General features: G+C 51.8%; 1 protein-coding gene across 2 annotated transcripts in view; it reads right to left on the bottom strand.

Annotated features, from left to right (window-relative positions):
* Positions 1-27,596, bottom strand: part of GALNT14 (polypeptide N-acetylgalactosaminyltransferase 14) — a 216,288-nt gene that overhangs the window by 26,825 nt on the left and 161,867 nt on the right. For both annotated transcript variants that reach the window (XM_003481255.4, XM_021087659.1), the window contains exons 3-9: positions 24,910-25,008; positions 16,422-16,489; positions 14,080-14,145; positions 13,848-13,969; positions 6,828-6,915; positions 6,042-6,126; positions 3,210-3,313 (exon numbers count right to left, since the gene is read on the bottom strand). In XM_003481255.4, the coding sequence (XP_003481303.1) occupies positions 3,210-3,313; positions 6,042-6,126; positions 6,828-6,915; positions 13,848-13,969; positions 14,080-14,145; positions 16,422-16,489; positions 24,910-25,008 (632 nt within the window). The remainder of the gene's footprint in view (positions 1-3,209; positions 3,314-6,041; positions 6,127-6,827; positions 6,916-13,847; positions 13,970-14,079; positions 14,146-16,421; positions 16,490-24,909; positions 25,009-27,596) is intronic.

Raw genomic sequence — 27,596 nt, 5'->3', positions numbered from 1 at the left:
AAGGTTTGATCCCCAGCCTGCACAAAGGGTTAAGGATGCAGTGTTGCCACAGCTGAGGCTTAGGTCATGACTGTGGCTCAGATCTTATCCCTGGCCCAGGAACTCCATATGCCACAGGACAGCCAAAAAAAGAAAACAAAAAACAAAAAAACAAATTACAGTGAGACATCCCCTCAGACCAGTCAAAATGACCGTCATCAGAAAGTCTACAAAAAGTCTCCAGTCTATAAATGCTGGATAGGGTGTGGAGAAAAGGGAACCCTCCTACACTATTGGTGCAGCCACTATGGAAAACAGTACAGAGGTTCCTTAAAAAAATAAAAATAGAGTTACGGTCCAGCAATCCCACTCCTGGGCATCTATCTGGAAAAGACAAAAACTCTAATTTGAAAAGATACATGCACCCCAATATTCACAGCAGCACTATTTGCAATAGTCAAGACATGGAAGCAACCTAAATTTCCAGTGAAAGATGAATGGATGGAGATGTGATACATATATACAATAGAGTATTACTTAGCTATAAAGAAGAATGAAATAATGCCATTTGCGGAAACATGGATGGACTTAGAGATTCTCATACTAAGAGAAGTCAGACACAGAAAGATAAATACATGATATCACTTACATGTGGAATCTAAAAATTTTATACAAATGAACTTATTTATAAAACAGACTCACAGACATAAAAAACAAACTTATGGTTACCAAAGGGGAAAGTGGGGGGTGGAGGGATAAATTAGGAGTTTTGGATTAATAGATACATACTACTATATATAAAATAGATGACCAACAAGGACCTATTATATGTAACACAGGGACATACGTTCAATAGCTTATAACAACCTATAATAGAAAGTAATCTGAAAAAGAACACACACACATATGTAACAGAATCACTTTGCTATACATCTGAAACTAACATGACATTGTAAATCAAGTATATCTTGATTATTTAAGAAAGCACTGCATTTTCTGGCATATAAAACTGCTGGGGAAAAAAAATCCAGAAATGGCTAAGTGCTGGGAGCTGGCTATAGCATGATGGAATGTTGAAAGTGGAGAAAAGAGTGTTTCCTGTGACAGCTGTCTGCAGTGGGGTTTTTTTGTAGTTTAAAACATTTCATGACGGATTGTAAAATGTCTCTCCCACACCTCCCCAGAAGCCCCTCCCCACTCCCCTGTCCCAACCAGCATTTGTTAATGTCAAACGACTGGGAAGCCGACCAGAGGAGATCAACCCTTGATGTGATCAGACGTGGCCATAAAGAGAAGGATCAGTAAGCTGGACCAGAATGCGACATCATCAAAAACGTGCTGCCTGTATCTGCACGTGGCTGCCATGGGGAAGGAGGCTCATACGCACTTTGTGTGGGTCAAGAGGCCAGCGAGATGGAAGCTGGGCTTCGAATAGAAGAATTTTCTAACAGTTAGCCACAAAAATTCTCAACAACAGAACGTGCCGAACTGTGAAGCAGCAAACGCATCATCATAGGTAGCATTCGGGCAGAAATTGGCTGTCTATCAAAAGGGCTGCAGAAGGGATTCAACGGACAGGAGGAAAGGCTAGTGCACATCATGAAGAATCATGAGAATCAGTGTGATCATCAGGACATATGATGGATTCTTCCCAGGAAGAGAGAGATCCATTCCCATTGAGAATACTAGGGTGTACCTGGCTCCAAGTTCTCCTGGGCTGTTGCAGAGAGAACATATACATCAAAGGCAACTCTATCTGTGTTAGTCACCAAACCCCTCATCTTCATCATGGGACCCTCCAATATTCCTCACTCACTTTTTAAAATTTTTACAGTTGATTAACACAATTTTGTCACCGAAAACCCCACCCCAAAGGCCCCCATTGCATCCCAGGACTGAGTCCCAGGTAGGGGATTTGGTTTGGTTTATGGGCAGTAAGCTTCTCTGCTTTGTTTGCTGAGCTTCCAATCTGGCCCCCATATGGCAGGAGACGGGCTTTTGTGATGGATTTCTCTACACTGCCCAGTTTAGGAGAACAGATGCTGTGGGTCAGGCCAACAGCCATAAATTTCCAAGAAATAACTCTTAGTGACTGAGGAAGAAAGCCATAAAACATCCTGGAGGCAGGGACAGGAGAAAACAATGGCAGAGGACAATGTGCAGGATTACTGCTAAATGCCAGGACGAGCCCCATGGATCATTCTCCTGGCCTGCACAGCTGCTGGGGCAGCCCGTGCCAAACACACTCCCCGGTGTCCAGAGAGGGGAAGGGGCTCCGGCACTCTGCTCTCCTCCTCTTCCTCCCCTGGGGGTTATTCAACAAATCGTTACTGAAGCCTCCTTTGAGGAAGGCACCACATTGGGCATGGGAGACAGATGTGAACAAACAGACCAAACCCCTGCCTTCGCGGTACGGTTTATATGCTAATCATCTCCTAGGTCCCACCTGCTGGAGGGGAGAAAAGGTCACTAACACTGATTGTGCCCATATGGTGCCTGAACTTTTAGACTTACCTGAGCAGATTTCCACAACAACCTCAAGAAGCATTGCTGTTTTACACTTTGAACACATGGGGAAACTGAAGGGTCAGTGTCATCAGCTAGCTGGATTGGGTCTCTGTACTTTCTCCTGTATCTGCACATGGCAGCCCTACACTCCCTGACCACACCTGGCTGTCTGCTGGCACAGATCTTCAGGCTGTAACCCAGCCTGCCCATCCCCACTGTTTTCTCTGCACTAAGAGATAAGGGCAAGACACCCCCAGGGTTTCTGGAGCAGTCACCCAGACCCTCCTCCTTAACCCAGTGCTGAGGGCTATACACCTAGCACAGCCAACAGATGGGATCCAGATGTTAATGGTGTTGCTATCCATCCTTCTCCTCCTCCTCCTTTTTATCCCCAATTTCCTTCCAACTCCAAATTCCCAAGTTCCATCCTGCTAGCTCAAGCCTGTCTCCAGCCCCTGGACTTGGCGCTCCTCCTTGGTCTTTCTGGATTTTGCAGCTCCCTTCCCTAACAGTCCATCTGGGCTTGCTTCTCTGGTCCTCAGCATCCATGCGGTCCCATGGAGAAATCCTCTCCTTACCTCGGCCCTCCCAGCAACCACTCCTCTGGCGCTCCACGTGGCCTTCCCCCAAAAAAGTGACCTGCCCCCCAACTCTCTGCCTTCATCCCAGGCACATGTGGTCCAAGGACATGGAGACCCCCGACCCCAGCCCCAGCAACTCACCAAAGTTCTCTCCACCCCAGATGTCCATGTCCGTGTCGTATTTCCCCAGGTAGTCAAACCAGGATTTGTCCATCACAAAGAGCCCTCCAGCTATGATTGGAGTCCTGTGCATTTGGAAGGAAAACAGGGAGGGTCAGTCCCAGGAGGGGGACCCCTCTCATGTTCTTGTGCCCTGGTGGTCCTGACCTCAAGGCCACATTCTTCCCACTTCTGTTCATACATTGCTCGCTTACCTCAAATAGGAACGTGCTCCAGGGCTTCTCCCTTTGAGTGTGAGTCTCCTGACCTGGCTCACAGGCTAATCTGCTCATTGCACACCTCTCTACCCAGAACCCCAGCTGTTCTGCCGGCCTGGGGACCCTCCCCCCACCTCTCCCCAGGCCCTGCCTTGCGGGGCTTTCCTGGGAGCCCCACCACTGGGGAGTAGGACAATGGACCACTGACCCAGTAGAGAAGAGGGGCTGAGGCGGCACCTGTGAACAGCACATCCCTTTCTTGAGACGGGCCTCCTTCTCCCTTTGCCCCTCTCTCCCCCTCTGTTACAGACTGAGTTACGGCCCCTGAAAAATATGTTGGGGTCCTAACCCCTAGTACCTCAGAATGTGACCGTATTTGGAGGAAGGTCTTTACCGAGGTGATCAGGCTAAAATGAGGTCATTAGAGTGGGTCCTTGTCATAGGACTGGTGTCCTTATAAAAAGCGGACATTTAGTCACAGAAACAACCATGCAGAAAGAGAAGATGCCAGGAGATGACCCTCTGCAAACCAAGGAGAGGGGTGTGGTACAGCCCTCAGGAAGAACCAACCCTGCCAACACCTTGATCTTGGACTTCCAGCCTCCAGGGCTGGAGATGGCACATCTCTGTGGCTTAGGCCACGCAGCCTCTGGTGCTATGTTGCAGCAGCCCTAGTAAATGGACACACCCTCATCTCCATTCCCCCCCTTTTTTTTTGTGGAGGGGAGTCCCATTCCAAACTCCCCTCCCCTTGACTGCTGAGAAAGATTCCAGAGAAGCCACTTGAAAAGGAAAGCACTGCACCATCCAGCCAGGCCACCAGATAAGCATAAGTAGGTGTGTCTGTAAGAATCAATGGCTGGGGTAGGGGTGGGGGTGTGGGGACTCTCGAGGACCTGGCCCCTCATTTAGTGGGTCCAGAGGGCAAAGAGGATTTTCTTCTATGTCATGCAGTTAGTAGATGCAGGGAAGATCAGAAGTTCGGTCTCCCTACTGTCCCCTGAGAACTGGCCCAATCTGGGAATCACTTGTCCTCGGAGCAGAGATATTCCCACAGGTGGAACCTGAGAACTCCACCCCAGGACAGAGGAGGGAAAGCCAGAGGCCACTGCAGCACCACAACCTCCTTCCGTGACTCGGTGCACTCCCTTGGCAGGCCGCTGGTGGGTGCAGCATGGCCCCTTGAGGGGAGGGGAGAAGGCTCTGCCTTCCCTGGAGAAATGAAGGGCACTCCATGGGGTGTTATGGGCTCCAGGTTCCCTCTCAGTATCACTCCAGATCATGAAGGGTGGAGGAGAGAGGAGGGGCTGGTGGGAGACATGACAGAGGTCCTAGGGCAGAGGGCTCCCAAGCCCCACGGCTGTCTGAGGGTCACCCCTCAGCTCTTCAGGGCCCTCTGGGTCTCAGTTTGACTTGAGTTAGGTCAATGAAAAGATCAAACATTTACTCCATGGCAGGCCCCTGATGCACAGGTGCTGCTGAACAGGCCAGGGCATTATTGCATACCCAATGGGGGTAACCTCAGTCTGGTAGTCTTCTCTCCACTTCCTGGCTTCCTGATGCTCCACCAGAGGTGTACCAGCTCTAGCTTGGAAATTCCCACCAGGTCTGGGACCTGTGTAGCCTCCAGTCTTAGGTAGGAACATTGAGGCCACACATGTGGTGATACTGAGTCTTCTGGTGGACCTCTGCGCTCTCCTCTCCGCCAACCGCTCAGATAGACCTGAACCCCAGCTGGCCATCTGGCCACTGTGCTGTGGGTCAGGTAGGGGCTGGGAGCAAGAATGTAGGTCAGGGGAAGTTTCCATCATGGGGCAGTGGAAACGAATCCAACTAGGAACCATGAGGATGCAGGTTCGATCCCTGGCCTCGATCAGTGGGTTAAGGATCTGGTGTTGCCATGAGCTATGGTGTAGGTGGCAGATGTGGCCTGGATCCCAAGTTGCTGTGGCTGTGGTGTAGGCCGGCGGCTGTAGTTCTGATTCAATCCCTAGCCTGAGAACCTCCATATGCCATGGGTGCAGCCCTAAAAGGACAAGAGACAAAAAAAAAAAAAAAAAAAAAAAAAAGAATGTAGGTCAGGACAGAGCCATCATAGCACTGCACAAGCAGCCCAGACCTGACATCCCTGTTGTGTTCTCGCACGGGACACAGAAGTCATGTTTGGTAGGACATAGCAGTGGCCATGCCTTGACACCAGTCTCCACTTAAAGCCCTGGCTGACTCGACCTTCCTGGGCTGAATCCTGACATCTAGGACCTGGGGGCTAAGGGACCATCTTTTCTCTTGTCAGAGGCTCAAATAAGCCCATCCAGGACCCTCCAGTGTTTAGCAGGAAGCATAAGGACATCAAGGTACATGTGTGGGTGGCAAGTCCTCAGCGCAGGCCTCCCCCAGGCCCCATCCCTTCAGCAGAAGTCTCCGCGAGGACAAAACCTCCTAAAATCAGGGCCAAAATGGCACTGGCCTGGCAAAGGGTCCTCTTGGTTTCTGCCCAATCTGTGAGCATCTAACATGGACTGCTTCCCTGCACCACGTGACAGCAGGAAGGACCAAGTGGTAACGAATCTGCCCACCCACCCTTTCCCTGACTCACCGAATGGGCTCAGTGGGGTCCAGGCGCCGAGCCTTCTGCTCTGGCGTGAGCTGCTCCCATTGGAAGTGGAGGCTCCAGTCAAAGCCTACAACACAGTATCCACGTGGTTGATGCGGTCTCTCCGAGGGACCCACAGAGCTTGTTCATCCTGTCCCTTTACTAGAAGCTCAAGAACGTACCCAGGTCCCCAGGTGGTCCCAGGATAACAGGACTCACCCAGGCTGATCAGCAATTGCCCTTCCTCAGCTTCCTCCTCCTTCTCCACCCCCACTGCCTTCCTGAGGCTTCTCTGCTGGTAGAGCGGGGAATACAGGGCAGAGGATAAACAGTCAGAGCGGACAGCCCAACAGTAGGACCCAGGGGGACAAGATGGGCAGTCATGGAGTGTAGCCCTTGGCCAGGAGTCTCAGGAGGAGAAAGCAGGGGTCTTTGAGGGGCTGAAGCCCCCCAAATCGGTCTTGGGGAGCCAGCACTCGGCTCCGGGACAGCACTTCAGTGGGGCTGGAGGAGAGGCTGGAGCCCCATACAGCCGGAGGGTCGGGGGGCCTTGCTTCTTCCACATCCTCAGGCCCTAGAGTGAGCCCTGTGGGCTGGGAGTGACCTTCCCCCTCCCTGGCCCTTCCATTTGGTCCCTGTGATGAGGGCCACAGTGGCTATGACATTACAGGATGCAGGGCTGGATATTCCAGACAAGCCACTAAGAGACTTTTCCTTACTTCTTTCCCACTTGGCAGCAGCCAAGGAGAAAACGAGGTCTTATTGGGCCCCAGGGTCTGCCCCACTCACCCCCTCTGAGCTCCGTGGCCGACTCGATGTAGTCGAAGGTGTCCAGGTGGATGATGTCGATCACAGGGCATACGACCCGCGTGTAGTCCTATAAGACAAGGGGCTGCATGCTCAGAGGTGGTGTCGGGGGGCCAGGCTGGGAGCTGGGGGCCTGGGTAGGGCCCCACCCTGGGAGACTGCTTTCAGTGCTTGACCTAGAACTTTCCTCTCTGAATCAGAATAGTCTTGGCTATAAAAGGGGGCATGGGACACTGACCTCTCTAGCTACGATGCCTACAAGGTTTAGAGTCTTTCCTTTACTCCTGGGCGCCTCTTGATGGCCATCCAGGCATGGTGGGGACACGGGGAGGCTGGCTGGAGTGGGCTGGGCATTGAGCCAAGGGAGATCAAGAAGAAGGGGGCTCCCGTTGGCCTTCACCGTCATGGGTCTCTCAGGACAGAGGACACGGTCAGCCAGGGAGGTGGCCTCAAGCCTGCAGCTCCAGAAAGCAAAGCCACATCCTGAGAGTGGGAACCTCTTGGAATTTCCCGATAGTTTCTTTGGATGCCTATGGTTCATGGGCAAGTTGATAACTAACTTCCACTGTCTCCTCTGATACTCAAATCTATACCTTGGGCCCTGACTCCACTCCTCCCTTCCAGACTCAGATGGATCCACCATGCCACCGGCCACCTCCACATGGACATCACATGCCCTTTCATCAGGGCATCACCGTCTTCTCCCCAGACATGCTTCTTTCCTTTGGTCCCTATTTCTGTCCACAGAACCATCACACAATCCTTTTCCTCCCCAGCACTAACTTAAGAAGCTTCGCTTCTGCCCCATCAACTGGATCAGTCCTGCCAAGTTTAATGAAAACTGCTCTTCTGAAAGGACCCCATCTTTCCTTTAACCCCTCACCCCTGGCATACACCGTGATGGACTCCCAGCACCTCCCCACCCCCTGCTCCCCCCTTTTCCTTTTGTCCTACAGGTGGCTGACAGAGTTGTCTTTCAAGTCTTACTCTGCAGGTCCACAGCTAAAAACCTGAATCGCTTTGAAGATAAGGCCCAGACTCCTAGGCCTGCCATCCAAGACCACCATCTAGCCTGTATCTAGCTTCCCAGCCTCCCCCAGGCTACTCGCTCTATAAGCATCAATGCCATCCAGGGGAGAGTTTCAACATTAGCAAGAGAAGTTCCCCAGTTCTGAGGGGACGTCAAGACATGGCATATATTTTTTAAAATGTTCTTTAATTCTGAGTGAACACTCCTGTACCGGCATGCAGGAAGGGAAACTGGGCTGTATAAATGAGCTGCGAACATGGAGACTCGGTAACGAATGGGAATCCAGCAGCCAAGGAGCGCCAACAGGCCTGGCCCAACCAGGCAGGACCACTTTTCCAGGGCCCCGCACCTACCACCCCTGGTCAATACAGGCAGGAACTTCTGTTTCTCATTGCAGCCATCTAATTTCCTGGTTCAATGTCTCCCCTAAATGAGGCTGTCTTCTTATTTTAAGCTCAGATTCACCGAGTGCCCGCCTTTACGTTCACAGACTTAATTTGGCCCCCAGCCTCTGCACGTGACTCATCCTGCCAGTGACAAGGTGCCTCTGAAGCCAATTGGAAGGAGATGCTCATTTTCAATGCGTTGCTTCTCCCTCTGGGAGGTGCACAGATGCTTCCTGCTCAGTCAGTGCAGCCCCTGCCCAGCTGCCACAGTGCTCTGGGGCCATATGCATCACGGGTCCGTGTCTGTGCACACACTGAATGCGCACTGTCCACACCAGCCACACCAGCCACCCGGCATGCACACAAGTACCTACACAGACACACACCAGAACAGTCTCCTGACTTGAACTCTGCAATGTCCTCAGATGTTCAGGGCCTGACCTTCTGCAAGTCTGAGGACGTCTTTTTGCTTTTGTTTGCTGAGCTTAGGGGCCTCTGCTGCTTCGCTAAGTCCAGCCATAGACCTCTGTAAAGGATTAACCCTTGCCCAAAGATATGTCTGGTCATCCTCCAACTCCTGGGATGTACCTTCTAAGCCCTGGGCATGTTCCGCCTACAAAAGTGTCTCTGTTTCCCTGGGAATCTGGGGCTACACCAGGTAGTCAATGAAATTCATGGTGAGGGCCTTGGGCCATGTGGTACCAATTCGACTTGCCCTCTGGAGGGGCATGGAGTCCATGGTGGTGGTCAGCCCAGGTCTATGCGACTGACCTCCACTAAAATCCCTGGACATCAAGGCCTGGCTGGGCCTTCCTGTTTGGCAATACTCTGTGCACGTTGCCACCTGTCCTGGCTGGAGGAAGCAGGCACTGTCTGCACACCAGCCCTGGCAGGGGATAATTGGATGATTGTGCCTGGAACTCTCCCCACATAACCTCCCCCTACTGTGCATTTTAATCCAGATCCTTTTGTGGTAATTAACGGTAACTATGCATGTAGCATCTTTGCTAAGTGCTGGGTCCTTCTATGAATTATTGAACCCAAGGGTGGCCTTCGGAACCCCAAACTGCAATCCTTTTTAAAAAATATCTCCTCAATATTTGGAAACTGATATGCAAAGCAAAATGCTGATGGCTTACCTTGGCCACAGGCCTCCCCAGAAGCCCCTGGGGGCTCTGCCTCCAGGGCCGTGAGAGGCTCTGGGTACCCTCCTGTAAGTTATGAGGGTTTCTGTCCTTCTGTGACAGAAACAGATGCTTGGCTCAGAGTCATGGATGCCAGATAGGGAGGAGGGAGCGAGGGCTGTTTGGGGAAGTGCCACGTGGAGCCAAGACTGTAATAAGGGGCTGCAGGAGACTTTAGATGTGACCCATCAAAGACAGGACACAAACCTCTCTGAGTGTCCCTTGGAGTCATATCTGCTCCACTTTTATATCCATCAGCCCCAGGCTGGAGCCTGCTGGCCTGCAGGTGGTCAGTTGGTTAAAAGAAGCCAGCTATTAACTCCCTCTGAGGACACTGTCAATGGCTGGAGGCAAAGCAGGTGGATCGATTATAGCTGAGCAAGACGGCCTTTCCTCCTGTAGCCTCAGGGATAGATAAACTCCATAAAGATGCCCAGACCCACCGCAGGTCCCCGACTGTGTCCCCCAGTGGCTCTATCTTTAAGGCTTGGTCCACAGGTAAGTTCAAACAGGCAGCTGGTGGAATCCCCGGCAGATCCAGAATAACACCCCAGCCCCACCTCCCAAATCCAAGACGAAGCCCTGCCCCCTGCTGAGAGCCAATGGCCATCAATCACCCCTCCAGCCATACCTCTTTCTTTCTCCACCAATTCATATAACTAAAATGACCCTGTGAAGGGGCCATCAAAAAACTCCTAGAGGAGTTCCCAGCATTGTGCAGTGGAAACAAATCCAACTAGGAACCATGAGGTTTTTGGGTTTGATCCCTCACCTCGCTCAGTGGGTTAAGGATCTGGCATTGCTGTGAGCTGTGGTATAGGTCGAAGCCGCGGCTCGGATCTGGCATTGCTGTGGTTGTGGTGTAGGCCGGCAGCTGCAGCTCCAATTAGACCCCTAGCCTAGGAACCTCCATATGCCGCAGGTGCAGTCCTAAAAAGACAAAAGACAAAAAACAAAACAAACAAACAAAAAACTCCTAGAGATGACCAAGCATTCACTCATTGCATCCACCAGCATTAAGGAACACCTACTATGGTTTAGGGGCTGTGGTTGGTACAGAGATGACTAAGACTTTGATGTCTAGGAGCGGTGGTGGACAGGAGAACAGAGGACCACAGTGTGGGACCTCTGTTGGCCTGGAGGGAGGGAAGGGGGAGCAGGAGGGGCAGAGACCTGAGTTCCTGTTCTGATCCTGCCGTCTAGAATATGTCTGATCTTAAGCAAATCAGCACATTCTGAGGGATTCTGTTTCTTCATCTATGAAGCAAGGATGGATTATTATTTGCAAAGCGATCTTGCCTTCCTAAGAGGGCTTCTGGAAGGAACAAGAGAGGAAAACATGTGAAAGGGCTTTGAAGCAAATGTAAGCCATTATTTATACCAATTTGCCAAATGCTACAGGGATTGAAATTTCTTAAAATCTTTATTCCTACTAAAGGAATATGTAGATAAGGTGGGGGGGTGGGAGAGAAGCCTCTGTTAAAAAAAAACCCAACAACGTAGTACTTCTTTCAAGTCTCATCCCATAATTGAAGGGAAGGAAGGGAAATCGAGGTGATTTTCCGTGTGGAAAACACCAGCTGAGGACGCTTCTGACAGCCCGAGCCCAACTTCTTTCTTATCTCTTTCTATTTTTGAAAATCCCAAACTCCAATTACAGCTTAAAATTTCCACTTCCACTCAGAAGATCAAATCACGCGTTCCTCTGAGACGAGACACATACAAAGACACATGGAAACACAGGCTGACACACGCCCACACGCCCTGTCCCGAAGGGGATGTCTCAGCAGAACTGTGTCTTCATCAGGAATCTGGTGAAAACTCTGCAGGGGCAGAGCGGGACCACAGTCAGGGCTGGTCTCCACAATCTGCTGCTACTAAAGCTTTAGGTCAGACAGTGTTGGGGATTGGGAGCTGCCTCTGGCGGCTGAGCTCAATCTTGGGGCTACCTGACTCCCAGGGCCGTGGAGGCGAAGCTGGCCAGGGATGCACAAGAGAGCGTGTTTCCATGAGGGTTTCTGAGATGGACTCAGAGACACGGGGATGGAACGGGCCTCTGGGCTCAACAAGACTGCCTGAGGAATGCAAGACCCTCTAACACTTCTTGTAGGGACCCGTCAGCCTGGAGGTTCCCAGAGCTCAAACACCAAATGACCGCAGGACCCAGCCATTCCACTCCTTGGTAAATACCCCGCGGAAAGGAAAGCAGGTACTCAGAGGAAGCCTTGTACACAAATGTTTGCAACATCATTATTCACGACAGTAAAAAGGCAGAAACAACCCAAATGTCCATGCGTGTAGGAGTGGATGAACAAAATGAGGTATATACTGTGATGCTGTGATATAATAAGAAATATATATTTGTCCTTTGTTCCTCCTGAAACCCTCAGAGTTTCCTGAGTGATTGGGGTGACAGGAGCATCTTTTGTTTCTCCGAATAAGCCTCTTTCACTCTATCTGAGTTTATACGAATCAGGTGATTCTTGAAGGAAGGGGCCAGTTTCCAGAGGAACCAACTGTGTGATTAAAGGGTTGGAAACTTCAGCTCCACCTCCAACCCCCTTATGTCTCCTTCCCACTTGCCCCTCAACCCCAAGGAGAGGAGAGACCCTGGAGATTGAGCCCAACCACCAATGGCAATGATTTAATCAACCATGCCTATGTAAAGAAGCTTCCATCAAACCCCTAAACAATAGGGTTGGACGATCTTCTAGAGTAGGGAACAAAGCAGGGTGTAGATTCATTTTACATGGTCCATTCTAACTCTCCCTCCAAACTCTGCCCCACATAGGTTCTGGATAAATGTCTGTTACTTAACTTAGAGGCAGGAAATGAACGCATTTTTTTTTTTTTCCTATTCCAGCCTTATCCTGTCCTCACTGCATTTAGTTTCTTCTTTTATTGTTCGCAGACACTGAGTGCCTTACTTTACAACCACAAGGAGGTGATGGGTGCCCCCCTTGGGTATGTAATCTATTAGGGGAGACATAAAACTAAACCCAGAAAAGGAAACTGTGGGGCCAAATGGGCAATTCTTGCTGGGAGTGATCCCAAGCCAGACATGCAGTCAGGAAAGGCTTCCAGGAGGAGGAGACATGTGGGTGAGGCCCTAAAGGGCAAGGGGCTTGTGGCGAGGAGGGGAAGGGCCTCCAGGGCCAGGAAGGGCTTGGTGGGCAATGAAGCAGTGGGGATGCCCAGTTAGAGCCTTAGTCTGGGAAGGCTTGCTCTGTGTGCAGGTGGAGCACAAAGGAGGGAAGGGTGTGGGGGCGCCACCAGTGCCAGGGGCAGCCCCTCAATGGGACAGTCTGCTCAAAACCTATGATTTCTCAATGTAGACCCTCACCTGGTTACGTCGGACCCTCAGAGGAGTCCTCCAACCTCAGGGAAAATGGCTGCGTGATGGGTTTGAACATCGAGGCTCGTGTGTCAGAATTCTGTACGCCCACCGAGGTTCATAGGATGAAGAAAGCTGGCAAGGGTTTCTTAGCACTCTAAGCAGTTCACACACCTCAATTCTCTCATCCTCTGAACACTGACGTTTTGCAGGTAGGAGTCAAGGAGCCGCCTCAAAGGGAGAGGAGGAAATAACCACAGCGCAGGGAAGATGTTGTCAAGGCAACACTGAGGTGTGGGCGGTACCAGCTAGGGAGGATCAGCCCAAGTGACAGAATTCTCTCTGAGAATGTGTTCCTATCTGTGAAATGGGTATGTTAAAAACATACCCCTTCACAGAGCAGCTGCAGGAGTCAGCAACGCGTGGGGAAAATGAACAGCATAAATACGAATCACAGTCACTGGCATCTAAACACATCTTCTGCAGATCGGGGTGGGGGGAGGTGGATTTTGTGGACTATAACATACTGATGGGAAAATTTAATTCTTTTTCACTTTTAAGAGGAATAACTGAGACACGGAGAGGAGAAATAGACAGAATTCTAGAGTAATTGAAAGGCAGACAGAGGCAAGGAATTCAGGCCTCTTAGCATCTAGACCCCTGCCTTGGCCTTTGGGTGCAGGTAACACATGGCTGGAGATAAGACAGAGCCTGGTTAATTCTGCTGCCTCGTTTTCACAAAGGCACTCATCAGGGCTCCCTTTCTGGAATCTTCTAGTGCCTGGGTGAAATTGTTCTGGGCAGTTCTCTTGCCCAGGAAGTTGCATGTGTCACGTATCAGCCGTTGGCAGCCCACCTGCAGGCCTGCTGTCAGTGACAGTGTGATGCAAAGAACAGATCCTGGGTTTTGTCCAACACTGCCTGCTGTGTGACCGTGGGTGGGCCCCCCACCTCAGTTTCTTCATCTATAAAAGGGACATCAGTCTGCGCCAACCACCTCCCAAGGGACTGTGGGCCTGTGAGGCATGAGCTTGAGAAAGTGGGGGGCACGGACTCTGCCTCACTCACCTCTTTGACCCTGTGCAGGAGAGGCTGGAGCCAGTCCCTGTTCACCTCACAGTGGCTGTCAAGGAAAGTCAGGGTGGTCCCCTGGGCAGCGTCAGCACCCCGGATCCGGGACCGGACCAGACCTGCAGTAGGGACAACCGGCCAAGTGGGTGCCCCTGTTGGTCCACTGACCGATGACACACCCCCCAGCACATACCCACACCCCTGGGCCCGCCCAGCAGCACAGACCTACCTTGCCGCTCATTATTGCGTAAGCATTTCACCTTGGGCAGCTTGATGAGTTGTTTGCAGTCCTCAGCTGCAAAGACAAAAGGTCACATGGATTGAGCGCCCGAGGATGGAGGTGCACCAGCACAGTAGGTGAGGCAGCCCCGCCTCCCATCCCCGCCCCTACCCGCAGCGCCCTGTCCTGACGCCAGAGTGTGCATGGGCTTTGGAAGGGGCTGGGTGACCACGGCTATCAGTATACCAAGTGGCCCAGTCATACAAAGTGGCCTCCAAGGGCCCTCTTTGGAGCAGTTCAGTCACACAGTGCACATGCGTCCTTGTTGGAAGGCTTCCAGAAGGGAAGTCTTGGCGTGGTCACCTGGGGACATTTCTCCTTTTCTATAGATCATTCAAAACAGGAGATAGGAGTCCTGTTCCCTAGCAGGTTTAGGAAAGAGCTGCTGGGAGGCCAGAGAATGGATGGGATAGATTTCGGAGTTTCAGTTCCCCCTTTTGGCTAGGGGACCCGCGCAGTGTATCCCATCACACAGGGGTGGTTCCACTCTCCAAAGGCAGGGAAATGTGACAGGATGGGCAAGGACCTTGCTGTCCTCTCACCTGCTGACCCATCGCTCCTTTGGCTCACCAATTCTTGACTCTGAACTCCATAAGTTTTGATTTTGCTTCCCTGGTTTATCAACCTTAGCCTCTCTGTTTGGCTCTGGACTCTACAGGGTGACCACAAAGACTCACAGGGGCTTCCTCTGAGCCAGGTACTGTTCTAAGCACTTCAGGGGTATTAACACATTTCAGTCCTTATAGAAGCCACATATGCTATTGTCATTGCCATCTTATAGGCAAAGAAACTGATGCCCATAGAGGTTAATAATTTGCCCAAGGCACATAGCTAGCAAGTGCCAGGTCTAGGATGGGAAGCCAGGCAGTTGGCTCCAGGCCATGCTCTCACCACTGAGACATTCTGCTTCTAAGTGAACCCAGCAGCACTTCCTTCTCCAGCCTCAGGGCCAGGCCACCCCCAAACCTTTCCTCTCCAGGGAAGGGAGACAGGTCACTGAGGTTCAGACTCAGGTCAGAGCTGATGACCTTGGATCTGGTGCACAACCTGCCTATGCAATACACCCAAGGCTGGAGGCTGTGTCAGGGGTATGTGTTCCTGGCCACCCTAGAGCAGACCCCAGGGTGGTAAGTGGCTCCTATGCTTAGCTTCCAGCATCAAGGCTGGGCTGGTGGGGATCGATTCCACCCTCCTGGGACTTGGAGCTGTCCCCATTGGCCATCACCTGCTTCCCCTGGTTCATCACTGGAAGAAGGCAGTTCTGCCTGGATGTAGCTGACCGCCCAGAACAGCACCCAGGCTGGGATGTCGGCTCTCAGAAGAGGAGCCAATACCCAATACCTGAAATGTAACAATGCTTCTACGATGATTGTACCTGTCAAACGGAACACACAGGTGTCTGAAAACACCTGCATGTTTTTCTCAGGGAAAGTGGACTTGGAGTGTGAATTTGGGTGGGACTCAGGCTCTTGGACGGGACACCTAGGAGACAGTCATGACCAGCGGTGGAAGACTGGAAGGCAGCTGCTCAGTGTGTCACGGCCAGGTAACGGGATGTCCTAAAGACAGAGCCCTCTCCTTGCCCCCGCCAGTCCCACTGTGGGAATGAAAGGAAGAAGGAAGGTGGCCTTAGCTCAGGCTGGTGGATGGTCAGAGCATATGAGTCAGGAATCTCTAGTCATGGGCACTGCTTCAGGGCTTGGGGTCCCAGCGTCCATCCTTTGAAAGTGCGAGGTCTCTTCTCGTGTCTAAGGACATATCTTGGGGGCGGTGACACAAATACACACACACACACACACACACACACACACACACACACACACCGACTCCATTAAGAATCTACTAAATTGACCTGGTTAGATCCTCACAACAGAGAACCCAAGATGTTGTGTTTTTTTCTTATCTTTTCTAACAAGGGCCCCACCCGAGGCACATGGAAGTTCCCAGGCTACGGGTCAAATCAGAGCTGCGTCTGTGACCTACACCACAGCTCACAGCAATGCCAGGTTCTTAACCCACTGAGCAAGGCCAGGGATCAAATTCATGTCCTCATGGATACTGGTAGGGTTCATTACCAATAAGCCACAATGGTAACTCCCCAAGATATTGTTTTTCAAATGTAAAGTTTATGGACTTCTTGAGCCCCCCATGGGCACTCACTGTCTCCCCTACCTATTATAAATCTAGGCTTTCCTCCATCCCCAGAGAACCCGTGGGCTCGCCTCTGCCAGTTAAACGGGGGCTGGGAACAGACCTTCATGTCCACAGTGCAGGACGGCAAGAGCACTTACGGTCATTGCTGAAGTCATCCACCAATATGATTTCCTGGATCAGATTCATAGGGGTGCGGTTTAATATGCTGTGAGATGGAGAGAGCAAAGATCACTATGACTTCTAGTGGCAAATATATGTATCACCTCAAGGTTTAGCCGGACACCATTGCATTTGAAGAACAAAACCTCTGGGCAACCAAGAAGCTTGTCTCATCACACGGCTCACCTGTGGGCCTCTAGGATAGAACTTGGTTTTGTCTTAGTGAACGCTGCCACCACCCACCTAGCATGCAGACAGAGATCCAGAAGCCATCCTCAACGACCCCCTTCTCCTCAAAACCCCACGTCACATCAATAACCAAGACATGCTGGTTCTCCTGGAGAATAACACTCAAAGCATCTTTACCTCTTAAACCTCCATCCTGGTTCATCCTCTTCTGCCTGGTTTTTTGCTTTTTTTTTTTTTTTTTTTGCAGTAGCTTGACCTGCCAGTCTGTCCTCCTATAACTTCCAGAGTGAGTTTTTTTTTTTTTTTTTTTTTTTTTTTTTTTTTTTTTTTGCTTTTTAGGGCCACACCTGAGACTTATGGAGGTTCCCAGGCTAGAGGTCGAATCAGAGCTGCAGCTGCCGGCCTACACCACAGACACAGTAACACTGGATCTGAGTGGCATCTATGACCTAAACCCCAGCTCATGACAACGCCAGATCCTAAACCCACTCAGCGAGGCCAGGGATTGAACCTGCATCCTCACAGACACTGTATTGGGTTCTTAACTTGCTAAGCCACCACAGGAACTCCCCGAGTGAGGTTTCTGATCTCTCATTGCCTGACTTTCCACACAAAAGGCTCCTCACCACCTCTCCATACCCAAGCCCTCCTCAGGCTCCTCTAGGCCTCTCCCGATCTGGAGCCAGCCCCCATTTCCCATTATCTGGAGACATCCTACTTGGTACAACAGACGTTTCAAAATGAAATGCATCTCCTTTGCCCCAGGAGCAGTTCCAATGCCACTTCTTCTCTAATAGGTTTCCAATCTGCTTGGTGAGAATGAATTGCTCCCTCCTCTGGGATTCCCCCAGCTGTCTGTATCTGAAGCTTCCTAGGGCTCTCTCGGCTCCAAGGGCTGGTTTTGCTGCCCTCTAGATGGCCGCCTCCCGGGGCGGGGGCTGGAGGGGGGCGCTCCTCAAGTTACTCTCTGTATTGCCCGAGTCCACCTGTGCCTTGGCCCCATGACCATTCCTTCCAGGGATGTTTAGAGCACACCCACTATGTGCTGGGTCCTGGGGAGATGAGGAATGCGGGAGAGGTGAGCTCTGCCTTCCAGAAATTCATGGTCTAGGAGCTACTTACTACAAGTTGTGAATTCTTGGGCAGGTTAAGTATTTAAGTATTTACTGCTTTGTGCAATAAAATATTCCCATCTGTAAAACGGGGATAATAATAGTAGTACTTTCTTCTCAGGGCCACCAGGAGAATTAGAGAAGAATTAAATGCTTCTAAAGCATTTAGCACTGTGTCTCCTGATAAAAGTGATAAGAAGTTATACCAATTATTACTGATTTGTGCATCAGCAGTGAATTTTTTTTCTTTCATTTTTGGCCACCCCACGGTATATGGAATTCCTGCGCCAGGGATCAGATCCAAGTTGCAGCTGTGCCCTAAGCCACAGCTATGGCAACACTGGATCCTTTAATCCACTGTGCCAGGCAGGGGATCCAACCTGTGTCCTTGCCCTAGTGCTGCAGAGAGGCCGCCAGTCCCATTGCATCACAGTGGGAATTCTAGCAGTGACTTTTGAATTGGCTTCTTTTCTCCTCCTATGCTATGGATCTGTTCCCATGGAGCAGGGTTAAGTTTGTGTTCATTCTGGGTCTCGGGCTTGATTGAGATGGCTGGATCCCGCTTCTCCTGAACACCCCAAACCACGTGGTTCCTCAGAAACATTCCTGAGCCACACCACCCACCGTGGAACACTCAGAGTCCCACACGTGTGGGGAAGGGGGGTTAGATGGGTGCTGTCAGAGGCGTGCACCTGAGCCCTGTTTCTGGTGGGTCGCCCTTTCTAAGCAGGATGCAGAGACATTCCAGGAGAACTTTGCCTGCAGCTACCTTTATTTATGAAGCCTTAATTCTCACCATGGCAACTAGCATGAGCTGGAGAGAGGAACCCCGACCCCAGGCCCTGAGCCCGCTGTTGGAAAGTGGGACAAGGAGGGCAGGAGGTGGCGGGAGGGGACCCTTGCCACAATCATCCAAAAGAAAACACACCAAACACAACAACCAGCCTTCCAATCAGGGAGGGAGGGGGCGAGGGAGGCAGAAAGAGAGGGAAAACTTGCTGGAAGAATACCCTCTAATGAGGTTTGATTACGGCTGTAGCTTCTGCACACGATTCCCTGAAATCCTTGTCGGCTCTTTGAAATTCAAGAGTTCTCTTCTGTGAACATCAAAAGGTAAATCGCGTGCAGCTCTGCGCCGGTTGAACTGAGAGATGATTAGCGAATAAAAAATGTCCAGGGTTTAAAAAAGGAAAAAAAAAAAAGAGCGAAATCGTCAGCAGTAAGTGGTAATTAGACCATTTCCTGGTAACACCTGGCTGGTTTTTGCTTCTCTAAACAGAGCAATTGGAGTGATGGCAGGGGCTCCGAAAAAGTGGCTGGGGGCCAGGAGGGCCTGAGATGGGCGGGTACTCTGGACACCTGGGGTGGCCAGAGAAGGAGGAAGGTCAAGCCCAGCCCAGAGGACCTGGCTTGGCGGAGATGGTCCCCCCCGCCACCGCACCCCAGGTCCTGGCCTCTGCATGTCCCACCCCCATCCCTGCTGCCCAGACCCTGGCTGTTGGCATCGCCCTCCTTTGCTCTCACCAGTGCTCCTGGCAGGACACCTCACCAGCCCCTCCACAGCAGAGACAGCCCCCCCTTTCCTCTAGGGCCCAATCTTCCCTTGCATCGTGCCCCACCCCCGCAGTGGCTGTTCCACGCCCTTTCCCTTCACAGCCTCTCAGGGGCGTGAGCTCGAGCCTCGTGGGCACATCAGGTCACACTCGCCCTGGGAATGATCCTAGAACCGAGTCTCCCATCCACGGCTTGCTCTCTGCCAGAGGGCGGCTGCCAGCAGTGTCTACACCTTCTGCCTGTCTACACCTTCTCCCTAGCCCTGGGCCCCCCCCAGGCCCCCGGAGGGAGCAGGTACAGCAGCGCGGGAGGCCCAGTGGCCTCCACCATCTACTACTGTGCAATCCCGAACAAGATGCCAGGGCAGCTCCCAGGCTTCATTTCCATCTGTAATTACATTTTCCTTGTAAAGGCAAGCGATATTAATACTTGACCTACTTCACAGGCTTTTGTGTGTATGAAATGAGGAAACGTATTTGAAATTGCTTTGTGAACTGCACGGAGCTACATGCAGGAAGCGCTTATCAGACGCTCCATAAATACCAGTTGAATGAAGACCTGAGGCCAGATGACAGTACGGTTTAGTTGTTCTAGAGTCACATGGACTTGGGTTCAAGGCTGTTATCTGTGTATCCACTCTTTGCTAGCCGGAGAGTTTCAGGAAGCCCTGAGCAGCTTCCTGAGCCTCAGGAAAGGAGCTTAGCATCATGCTGGGCGCATAGCTGCTGCTCCCAGAATCTGGGGATCGATAATCGTGATGAGACTGGTTCTTAAAAGTGGGATCCCGGAGCCAGCAGCATCAGTGTCACCTGGGGACTTGTTAGAAATGCAAGTTCTTGGGTTCCACTCTAACCTACAGAGTTGGAATATCTGGGGATGGGACCCAAGAAACCAGGTTTGAACAAGCTCTCCAGGTGATTCTGGGGTCTGCACAAGCTTGAGAGCCACAGCTTTAGATCCCTGCTTCCCACCGAAGCTGGAGGTGCCTCATGGCACCTGCTGTCACCTGTCCCAAGGCCTTTACCTACCTGAAATCATTCCCGCCTCTCACAATCATGTGAGGAAGTTATTACCTGGATTCCTTGTTTTTCAGAAAAGGAAGCTGAGGCAGAGAGGAAGGAGGTACCTGGGGTCACACAGCTGGGAAAGGGCGGACCAGGCAAATCTGACCCCAGGGTCTAATTTTTTACCACTTTAACCTGACAAACTGCTCCTTTAAATCTAAATGATTACAAAAAGTCATGGCAAGGGGACTCGAGATATAAACTGGTCAGCTTTGCCTGCTCCAGAGCCCCCACAGGAGGCCCCTGGGGCCAGAGGGGGCTCCAAAAGGAAGGGGTGGCCCTAGGTGACACGTGTACATGGGGACCGGCAACACCAGTCAAGAGAAACATCCTTCAGGGCTTTTCTCTGTCCTGAAGTGAGAAAAGCCCCCTAACTCATCCAGGCTGTGACCTTCTCTCCCTCCCCCATCACCGGCCCCACTGTGCCTCTGCCTGGCTCTGAGGGCCCCATGCCCCCTGTAACCTAGGAGCTTGGGCAGGGGCTCAGCCTGGCCAGGCACTGGGTGGGAGGGAGGACTCTGCCCTTCCTTGTTCCTCTGGCATCTTTCCCCTGCCAGAGCCTGAGAGCAAAGCCATCAGAATCCTAGAAAGTTAAAGACGAAAGACAGAGTTCTTGCTGTGGCACAATGGGATTGGAGGCGTCTCTGGAGCGCAGGGACGCAGGTTCGATCCCCAGCCCAGCACAGTGGGTTAGGAATCCAGTGTTGCCACAGCTGCGACATAGTTCACAAATGCATCTCTGATCCCTGGCCCAGGAACTCCATGTGCCTCAGGGCAGCCAAAAAAAAAAAAAAAAAAAAAAAATGAAAGACATCTTAGAAAAGATCCTTTCATCACGGACAAAGGGGGGATAGGAAGTGCTCTTCATTCAATTTCCTCTCAGTGGATAGTAATTTATATATTCGTGCCATAGGATAGGGAGTGGAAGGAAAATTTGGATCCCCAAGGCACCTGACACTTGGCCATGGAAGTTCCTAGAAGTAGTCTTCCTTGCCTCCACCCCTAAAAGTCACTTTCACGCTGCCCGCTGCTGGTGTTAACACCCATCTGGTCACACCTGGCTCTTGGGGCCCTCATTCTGCTGTTTTCATGGATCACGCTTGAGTCTGAGAGGGGCATGGCTCACACTTAAGTTCCTAAGAGGCAGGAAAATGGGCCCAGGCTCTCCCAGGAAAGCATCCTTCAGAGTTTGGGGTACAGGCCCGCACTTCATGGGGGTCTTCTGAAAAGTGTGATGTTGATGGGCCCAAGCCCCCTTCCAGAGTGCAGGGCCTTAGGGCCTCAGTGGACAGAGGTGCTGGGCTCCCCCCCCACTGCCCCCCACTCCCACCCAGGATGTCCGAAACTCCAGTCCTGGCTCCTGTGCTGCCCACTCCATGGCCTTGGCCTCCATTCATGAGGGCACCCTGACATCACAGGCTCCAATGGAGCACCAACTCAAGTGCGAGATGGAATGTGTTCCATGGACCATAAAGCTCAGCATACATTTAACATGTTAATGTTATTATAATGTATCATTATTCCTGTTATAAAGCGATGGAGAAACAGCAGGAAGAGAGGAGAAATACGTCCTAGAGCTGAAAGGGATGCGTCTGAGGGCAGCAGCTGAAGTGCCCCTGAGAATATCAATAGAGTGCAAGGAGAGCTTGGGGGGCCCGAGGTCCCCATATTAGAATGTCCCGAAATGTCCCAGGGTCATGTCTTCTGGTGGGATGTGCGACAGAACTTGTAACATGATTTTTATCACTGTCTTTACAGATGTGGCTAATGACCTGTCCAAGGTCACGAGGCTGGGAAGCAGTCGGGTCGGGTGGGGCCTTGACCCAGGTCTTCAGACTCCTGGTGCGGTGCCCTTTTAAGTACCTCTTTTCTCGCTCGCTGGGCAGATTCGAGGAGGGCTGCTCTGGGCCAACACAGTTCTCAGTCCTTTACCTGAATTAACCAAAGGAGCTCTGTGCCATGGGACTGGTTATTATGCCATAGGGAGGTTAGGGAAGCCATGAGTAAGAGACAGGTCTTAACGGGTAGAAGTCCATCACGAATTACATCTGGGAGAAGTGCATTAGGTGCTAGAGTACAGATGTGCAGAGAAGGAGCCCAGAGGAAGGCTCCGATGGAGTGAGTGTGTGTGTGTGTGTGTGTGTATGCAGGGAGTTGGGAGAATTGGAGGTGCAGGGCATCAGCAGACTCCTTGAAGGAGGAGGAGAGGCCAGCCTGGAAGGCAAGGAGTCTCTCTTGGATGCTCTAGTGTCCTCACAGAAGCATCTGGCAGACACGCACATGTGACCTTGTATGGCAGGGCAGGGCTGTGTTCTGGGGCCTCAGCCTCAGTTCCCTTTGTTCCATGTCTGCCTGCTTTGCCGGCCAGGTCCAAAACTTCCCTTCTCCTTTCACCAGAGAAGACCCAGGGACATCATAAATCAAACCACGCCAGAGCCCTGTACCTCCTCCACACACCTGTACCGGTTTACAAATCCGAAAGGCACTTTTATTAGTCCACATGGAGACTCAGGGTGATGCCTGACAGTGACGCAGGACACTTTCTTGTCAAGAGCTGAAGGCTTGTTGGGAAATCAAATTTAAATCAGGCAGCTTGTGGGGTGAATGCAGAAAGCAGGGCAGCCATGGCAAGCAGCTGGCAGAAGGAAGCCAGCCAGCCAAGGACACCTGGACAGTGGATAGCCACCCCAAGGATGCAGGAAATGCCAGGCTGAAGACTGCATGTTTGGGCTGCTGGTCTCTCCCCACATTTCTTTTCTTTTTTTTTTTTTTTTTGTCTTTTTGCTATTTCTTGGGCCGCTCCCATGGCATATGGAGGTTCCCAGGCTAGGGGTCCAATAGGAGCTGTAGCCACTGGCCTACTCCAGAGCCACAGCAACGCGGGATCCGAGCCACGTCTGCAATCTACACCACAGCTCATGGCAACGCCGGATCGTTAACCCACTGAGCAAGGGCAGGGACCGAACCCGCAACCTCATGGTTCCTGTCGGATTCGTTAACCACTGCGCCACGACGGGAACTCCTCTCCCCACATTTCTAAGGGACACCCTGATCCTGCACAATGGACAGTCATCATGAGTGGCAAGTGGCACCACTGACTTGTGCCCACTCTCCAGGGAAGCCCACTGAGGCCCTCCCATCACCTGGACTGTCCCCACCTGCCTACAGCCATGCCCCTGCAGGAATGACAGAGGAAGGCGTGGCCTGTTGATGAAAGTGATGAGAGGTTTTGCCCTACTTGGTTGTACTCTCTTGCCCCCCCACATTTAATCCTAGTTCTCTGCAAAATCAGGCAACCACCTGATCCAGACATGTTCTAACAGGCTGTGTGTCCCAGGACGTGGGGGGACTTCTGGCACTTCATCCCAGAACCAGTGCTACCTTCTGCTGGGGGCATGACTGAGTACATCCTGGTCCAAGCCCTGCTCAAGGAATGCAGATGGCCACCTTGGGACTAACCTTAGACTAACCTTGGGATGCTGAGAACTCTGAGGTCAGCGAACAAGGGTGGGAACCCTGCTTCACCACTGTAAGTGGAGCAACAGTGGGCCTTGATTTTGTATCCCTAAGTCTCCATTTCCTCAGCTGCACAGTGGGCACAGCGGTGGCCTCCCACCTCTCTGGCTAAGGGCATAAGTTGAGGCGCATCTGCACGCCAGCGGGCTTAGTGACTGCTGGATGCCACCACCACCACCGAAGATGCTGGTGCTGCTGCGAACCTGAGTGAGGAGGGGTGGGCCAGGTGATGTCAGAGGGAGGGTAGCCACAGGGAGAGGGGCTCCAGAGGAGAGGAAGGGGCACAGCATGGGGAACGGGAGCCAAAATAACTGGGCTCCTCTGGGAAGGGGGTGAGGCTTTCTAGGCCAAGACTCCAGGGCCCTGCCTATGTTCTAGGGCAAGCTCTGCTGAGGGCTGGCGCTTCATATTGAAAAACCCATTCAGGCTGCAGAACCACACAGAGCAAGGATGCAGCTACCAGAGCAAGGGCATGGTGCTGACTTGGAGCTGAGGGCGGATGGAGAGGCCCGAGGGGGAGCGGGGCTGGAACACAGGTCATGGGCGAGGACATGAACTAACGCCGGCCATTCCTGATTTGCACCAGGGGCGCCAGTGGGAAGTATGATAAGTGGTGAGAGGCTGGAATAGACAGCCCTTGGCTGCCCTGAGTTCTAATCCTGGCCTGATGCTGGGGATGGAGGATGCATTCAGCCCCTCAGGGCCCCCCCGCTCCCTCATTAGCTGTGAAAATGAGAACTCAGGTTCTAGAGGCACTCTGTGCCGTGGTTAAGGGCAAGGGCTCTGGGACCCAGTCCTCTCAGTGCCCTTCTACAAGGAACCTGGTGCCTCGGGCCTCTATCTTTCCTCCTACAAAATGGGATAACAGGCACCTTCACAGGAGTGTGAGGAGGGATGACCAGTGGCTGCATGTGGAGCGTGCTGAACAGCACTTGGCAGGTACTTTGAAACACGTGAACTGGTCAGCCTGCGTGCAGACACACGCTTGCCAAGCGCTGGACCAGAGGGCTGACGGGCAGGAAGGCTCTTACCTGCGGACGGTTCTCAGCAGGGTGGAGCGGGCCTCGTTGTGGAAGGTGATGATGATGCTCGTGGGAGGAAGGTCTGCGCAGTACACCAGCAGGGTGCATCTGGGGAAGGAGAGGCCACAGGACGAGAAGACCTTTAGAGACAAAGCAGATCTGCGGGGCTGGAACCAAGGGCATCACCGAGGTGGACAGAGGCCTGGTGCCTGGTGGGGCCAGGCCAGTGGCACAGCCCTGGGTAAGACCCCAGGGCCTCACCTGGCTCGAAGCTGGTAAGGAAGCTTCCAGAATGATTAGAGGGGGATCTCCCAATATCTTGGGGGAAATTGGGCATGGAACCAAATTAAGTGGATATAGTGAACATAAATGTGTTATGGCACAGCGGTTCCTAGGAGCCCCACAAGCCCGCCCCCCAAGTCTTGGGCTCTGTGGCTCCATCTGTGTCCATCCCAGCCTGCGGAAGCCTCACCGTAGTCTGGGCCAGAGGCTCCAGCCCACCACATCATGCTGACCCCTGACCCTGCCAGACACCGAAATCTGGCCTGTTGAAAGAGACAGAGCCCTAAAACCCGGCAGAGGCCATGCAACCCCATCTTGAGAAAGCATGCATTTCCCCGGCCCAGGATCATTTTGTATGACAATTACATCTGAGGTAATTTCAATTTAATACCTCACTGCAAGTGAAAATTGTAGCCCGCAGCATGAAAATTACTGTAATAATGGAAATAAACCCACCAAGTGAGGCTGATGCGACCAGGGGCAATCCCTGGGTAAAGGCTTCCTCCTGTTTCTCGCTCTTTCAGGGGTATTAAGTGACGAAGTAAATAACAGATGTTTGGTGAGTCCAGCTTTTCCCTTCTTCATTTTCTTTTTTCTAATTAATTTTTTTTTTTTTTGGCTTTTTGGCTTGTCTAGGGCTGCATCCATGGCATATGGAGGTTCCCACGATAGGGGTCAAATCGGAGCTTAGCTGCCGGCCTCTGCCACAACCACAGCAACGTGGGATCTGAGCCACGTCTGTGACCTACACCACAGCTCACAGCAACGCCAGATCCTTAACCCACTGAGCAAGGCCAGGGATCGAACCCACAACCTCATGGTTCCTAGTCGGATTCATTAACCCCTGAGCCACGAAGGGAACTCCTCCCCTCTTCATTTTCTAACACCTTCCTAGGCTTGAAGCTTTTAAATATGGGGTACAGAGACCCCAGAGTGGACTTCCAGGGGACAGGGAGCCCTCTGAAATCATTTGCAAACTGGTGTATGCAAATCTGTTGTTGTTTTTCTGGGAAGATGGTTCATGGGTTTCAGTAGATTCTCAATGAAGGCTGTGGCCTGAAACGCTTAAGAACCTCAATCCTAGGCCAATAGGTCTGATGTCCCTTTGGCTTCCCTGATAATTCGGAACACTTTTTCCTGCAAAAGCAACACTGAGTAATAGAACTCAGGCAGAGTGAGCAGGGCTGTTGTGCTCAGGGCCTGAATACAGGCTGGGTTGGGTCAGCCATGAGGAACTAAGAATTAGGAAAAGATGGCCCTAATTAAAGATGGCCCAGGGTAAGAGACAGCGCAAAGGTATGTCATGACCTTCAGGACTTCCTGTGCTCCCCACACAGAGATGGCTTCTCACTATATCAGGTCAGCTCCACCTACCAATATACCTCCTTGAATCCACCGGTCCTCTCTTGTCCTCATGGGCCCAGGTCAGAGCAGCTTTACTCCTCTGGGGGATCCCTGCAGTAGCCTCTGATGAGTCCTCCTGCCTCCATCCCTTGCCCCTACCAGTCACATCTCATCTACCACATAGCTCTGCCCAGGCCTTCCTCTGGCTCAAAGCCCTCAGTGGCTCCTAATGTAGAAAGACCAAACTCCCCATGAGAATGTTCAAGACCTTCCAAAACTGTAGCTTCATATGCTACCATAACTTTCTGCCACTGCTCTATTACTTCTTTTCTCTACCTGATGAACTCCTACTCATCCTTCAAGACCCAGAGCAAATATCCCTTCTGCTGTGAAGGTGTTCCATACGCCCCAAGATAGGTAATGACCTGTCCCTTGTTCCCAAAATCTGTACACATCTCTCTTCTGGCATTGTGCAAGATGGACTAAGAGTCCTCTGGGGAAGGACCCTTGTCCATCTCCATGTCCTAGAACAAGAGTTAAGTATACTAGATTCCCATTCATGGAGAAAGAGAGAAAGAAGTTCAGGAAATGCATTCTTCAGTCCACTGATGATTTAGCCTTTTATGGCTATAAAAGGTGTGGTGGCCAGTCTCCCAGATGGCCCCAGTGATTCTCACCTACTGGTCCCCATGCCTTGTATAGTTCTGCCCTTCACTAAATTAGGGCTACCTTATGTGACCGATAGAATATGATGGAAGTGACAGAGTGTGACTTCTACGGCTAAGTCATAAAAGCACAGCAGGCTTTGCCTTGACCACTTGGAGGGCAGCCAGCTGCCAGGCCATGAGGATGCTCAAGCAGCCCTGGGGAGAGACGCCAACGTATGGAAGAACTGAGGCCTTCTGCCCACAGCCATCACCAACTTGCCAGCCACAGGAATGAGCCACCTTGGAAGTGAGTCCACCAGCTCCAGTCAAGCCTTCAGATGACAGCAGCTCCAGTGGCTCCAAGCCAGAACCACCCCACCAAGATGCTCTGAACTCTGACCCACAGAGATTGTGAAGATAATC

The sequence above is a fragment of the Sus scrofa genome, chromosome 3, assembly GCF_000003025.6.
Source record: "Sus scrofa isolate TJ Tabasco breed Duroc chromosome 3, Sscrofa11.1, whole genome shotgun sequence".
Lineage (NCBI taxonomy): Eukaryota > Metazoa > Chordata > Mammalia > Artiodactyla > Suidae > Sus > Sus scrofa.
Note: the sequence above shows the minus strand (reverse complement) of the source record. Positions and strands in the feature narration are given on the sequence as shown.